The sequence below is a fragment of the Pteropus vampyrus genome, unplaced genomic scaffold (genome assembly GCF_000151845.1).
Source record: "Pteropus vampyrus isolate Shadow unplaced genomic scaffold, Pvam_2.0 Scaffold100, whole genome shotgun sequence".
Classification (NCBI taxonomy): Eukaryota; Metazoa; Chordata; class Mammalia; order Chiroptera; family Pteropodidae; genus Pteropus; species Pteropus vampyrus.
The window spans coordinates 1,728,233-1,732,504 of record NW_011888881.1 but is presented as its reverse complement, the minus strand read 5'-3'; the positions used below and the strand labels follow the sequence as shown (position 1 = coordinate 1,732,504).

The window sequence follows — 4,272 nt, the reverse complement described above, 5'->3', positions numbered from 1 at the left end:
GACGAGGGCACGGCCCTGTGAGCTGGGAACCCTGGGTTCTGGCCTCGATCCTGCCACACGCTTTCCACGTGGCCTTGGGGAGTGACCTTGGGATGTCACCTCGGCTCTCGGCCACGGCCTCCTCGTGTGCAGGAGGAGCCGGACAAGGCACCGGAGCCCAGCAGACAGGATTCTGACCAGGAGAGACTCAGGAGAGCTGTGTGTGTCCCGGGGGGATTCAGTCACGAGGTGAGTTCCATCTAAGAGGCGACTGGTAGAAAAACTGGGCCAGTGAGATAGAAACAGCTTCCACGCTCGCCGGGGGCCCTCGGCACCCAGTCCACAGAGCACCTGGCTTATTCCACCGGGGCTGGCTTGCCTGAGGGAGGTCGGCTCTGCGGCCCTAGGTGTGCCCTCCCTGGACAGAGATGGCCTGCCCCAAACGACCTGTTTCTCTAGTCAAACAGGGGCGGCTGGGAAACCATCCAAGGCGTTTTCAAAGCCGTCGGTGCTCACTACCAGGCCGGAAAAGGCGGCACTAGCGTAGCGCCCCCGCCGGCGCCCTCTTGTGAAGTTCAGTGAACGGGACTGTAAGCAGCATTCTGAGCAGGCCAAGCCGAGGGCCGGCAGCACTGCGAATACGTGCTGACCAACACGGCTTTCCAGAATGTCCTCGGCTGCACAGCAGTCCCCATACGTGCCTACAGTATTCTCAGTTTTGTGAAGCGGATGGCGGCCCCAACCATGCTGGAAAGAAATGTCACCTGGCCTCCAGGCCTGTCCCCGCTTTGGGCGTGACTAATTTCCTCCCCAGCTGAACAGGGCTGCGAGCTGCGGCCGACTTCCGGTCACGTATTCTCCTTCACGGCGAGCGCCATCCCCTGCCCTCTCAGCCTGGGCTCTCTCTTCCTCCACGAGCTTAACAACAAGCAATGCCACAGCATCTTGGGTCCGGTATGTCCCCGGTCTGTGACGATGTCCCAACTGGCATTAATCGGCAGGGCAAGGAGGCGGGGGGGGGTCATCCCTTCCACGTGGCCCCATGAGTGTGAGTCATGTTCTCTGCAGACCCTTTCTCGCCGCACGTGCTAAGCAGTCTCTCATCCGCCGAGAGACTCATCGGCCACCAGCACTTCTACCTCCCGAGGCATAAAATGACAGGGGAATGAGCGTATAATCACGACTCACAATACGCACTGGAGCGGAGATGCCCAGTTCGCTTGAAGAACCTCAAGTTATAAAAAGGAACAGCTATTCTGAAGAGAAGACTGTGGTCTCCACATTTTAAAATCGAGTTTTATGCCCCTAAGGTGTAAAAATATATTCATAGCTGGTTAAGGCCCTTTGAGCGGATTCTGCCTTATTATGGAGAGTGAATGTATGTAACTAGAATTGTATTTTTAAACCACGTCTTCGAGCTCACGTTAGGAAAAATAACAATCTCGTGGAATAAGTAGTTACTATTGATTCGTCTGGCAGGTGCGGTCTGTGCGGGCAGCCTTCTCCTCGTCCAGGTGTTTGTAGGGGAGGCCATCTCACCGCTGGCCACCAGGGTTCTTTGCTTTTATTATTTATATTAACTCGTTTCTGGCTTTTATTATTTATATTAACTTGTTTCTGGCAGCTTTTGCCACAAAATTCCTACTGAGTTACAGAAATTTACTGTCTAATTACTCAACATCCGTTCATCTTTCAATGGATCGATTTTAAAAGTTTAGAGTGACATTTGAAAGGCTTGTGGTTTGGGGACAGTGGAGGAATGAAGCCACAAAAAAAAAAGTGCACTTTTCTGTTCTACTTTTTTCTTATTCAAAGACTCACACGGGAAATCGCTCTAATGTTAACGGTAGACATTGCTTAGGTTAGAAGCAAGACTCCGCCTGCTGCCACGCCACCCTGAGCACGCCCGACCCCGTCTGACCTCGGAAGCTAAGCAGGGTCGGCCCGGTTAGTGCTTGGATGGGAGACCACCCAGGAAGACCAGGTGCTGTAGGCTTTTTAAAAAAAAAAGCCAGATTCCTGCAGACCTTTGAACTTGCGGTAGTCTGGCTGTCGCCGTCCATTTTGACAAGGCGGGCCATGATTTAATCACCACGACTTCTTCACAGAGTTGACTACGCAAGTTATCGGGTATTTTGATAACGCGATGATATCAGTGTGTTCGCCTACTCAGAAAACACTGCTAACAGCGGCTAGGAGACAATCAATGAACATTATCCACCTCAAATGCAAACTGGTGAGATTTCGACTCAGGCCCAGGCTTTTTGGGAGGAGGAAGCAGGGCAGAAAGGAGGATTGTTTTTATCCTACTTGGACCAAAATGGGAAGTGTGAGTCATGTTCTCTGCAGACCCTTTCTCGCGGCACGTGCTAAGCAGTGTCACGTCCCAGGGACTGTCCACTTCCTGATTTTAAGTAGACGTGGTGACACGTTTGGCTGCCTTAATTCTAGTTAGAACTGGAGGGGGCTTAACACACTGGCAGGGCTGTGTGACATCTCACCAGAAAGAAGCAAGCAAGCCCACAGGTATGCTCAGCTGGAACCCCATAGACAGAAACTCGTGTGTCGATCCACGAGACATCTGTGTTCACGGTGGGAACTTACGTGGTCGGAAAAGCGTGTTATTGCTGTTTCTCTTGACGGTAGGTTATGTGGCAAACAGCCTATGAGAGACAACTGAATATCTGTGGCTTTTAAAGGAGACAGCCATAGGATTTAGCTACACTTCGGAGTGGGATCAATAGTTATAAAAGAAAGTTAACCCTTCCGTCAACATGCCTGACCTCAGGTGGATTTCTAGCCCTGCCCCCACCCAGTAGAAACCCGGTTTTGAGGGGGCGTGAGACGCGGCACCTTCTCTCCGTAGCCTCTGTCCTTGGTCATCATTTCGCGGAGGGTCTGCAGGACTTTGATGCAGAGTTTCTCCTCGTTTTCCTCCAGCAGCTGTTTCGTGTGCTTGATCAGCCTGGATGGGGCGGGAGGGCCACATGTTACATCACCGCGGCATGTGTGTGTTACAAAACCCCTCTGCCAGCAACTGACTGCCATTCTCCAGCCAACGAACAGATATTTGCCAAGGACTCCCAGGTTAGGCGTGCCTGGGGCATTCTCCACACGGAGAACCAACCTCACCGAGAATCGACAGCGACACCTGCTGGCTGGTGACAGCACGCAGGCTCAGTGGGCAGAGCCAGTCCCAGCCCGCGGAGAGAGTAGAGAGAGAGAGACGGGGACGTGGGACAGAGTCCACTCAGACCGGCTCGTTTATGAAGGGCAGCTTTATGAGGACAGCTGGTGACATGGCCAAAACGTGCCAGCGGTGCAAACACCGCATGAGGATAATGGCGCAGACTGTCCCCTGATCCAGTCTGGGCCTCAAGGAGCCCTGAACAGTAAACCGAACGGCAGAGGCCACCCTCCAGCTCCGCAGAGAACCAGCCTCAGGGTAAACATCAGATGGAGGTCCCTGGTCCGGAAGCCAGTCGTTTCTCTTAGATTACGCCCCAGGCTTCAACCAGGAGTCTACAGACCCGTTAGGAAAAGACTGCGGGGCCCGGTAAGTGCCAGAGTTCTGAGGGCGGAAGGGTCGTGACGTTTTTTGGGTCTGTGTCGCAGCCCCTGGTGGGCAGGGTCAGTCCTTGCCGAACGGAAGACAGGACGGGCATGCCGGTGACAGGAGACAGGCTCACAGAACCGCGGCGAGGCCCACGGACTCACTCTGGGACGTCAGAACAGGACTCGTCGACGTCGAAAACCAGGGCTAGCGTCCCCTCTTCGGGAACGACTGCTCTGTCCGGCCGCGGAGCCCCGAGGCGGACCACCCCAGCGACAGAGGCCACTTACTTGCAGATGAAGCCGCCGCTCTCACACTTGCGCCTGGCGTCGGTGTTCTCCGGGAAGAGCAGCTCGGGCCTGTGCAGGACGTCCACCAGCACGGACAGCTCGGCCTGGACCAGGGGCCTCAGCCGGTCCTCCAGTGCCGACACAATGTCCTAGAATGGAGCACAGCATGCTGAGCGGCTATGGCCGGAGCTGACCGCGGAGGCTGAGAACGTCCCCTTCTCACCTACGAGACGAGCATGGCCCTGGATGGCTTAGAGAGACTTCGGGCTGACCCCAAACTCTCAGACATTGCCCCGTGGTGCCTGAAGCATTAGCCCCGATGCCGAAAACAAAGTGGAAACAGGTCTACACCCCGCCAGCCCTTCCCGTGAGGGGGTCTTTAAGCTACTCAGGGGATCATTCCATATATTTTAAAATATGATGCAAAAGATACATTCGACCACATGGAGA

The 4,272-nt window shown here is 54.5% G+C and overlaps 1 protein-coding gene and 1 pseudogene across 1 annotated transcript in view; one reads left to right on the top strand and one right to left on the bottom strand.

Moving 5' to 3' along the window:
* ITPR1 (inositol 1,4,5-trisphosphate receptor type 1) overlaps positions 1 to 4,272 on the bottom strand; it is a 197,026-nt gene that overhangs the window by 119,405 nt on the left and 73,349 nt on the right. The window contains exons 32-33 of the mRNA XM_023533300.1: positions 3,823 to 3,971; positions 2,833 to 2,944 (exon numbers count right to left, since the gene is read on the bottom strand). Of these exons, the coding sequence (XP_023389068.1) occupies positions 2,833 to 2,944; positions 3,823 to 3,971 (261 nt within the window). The remainder of the gene's footprint in view (positions 1 to 2,832; positions 2,945 to 3,822; positions 3,972 to 4,272) is intronic.
* LOC111742763 lies at positions 1,858 to 1,975 on the top strand (annotated as a pseudogene).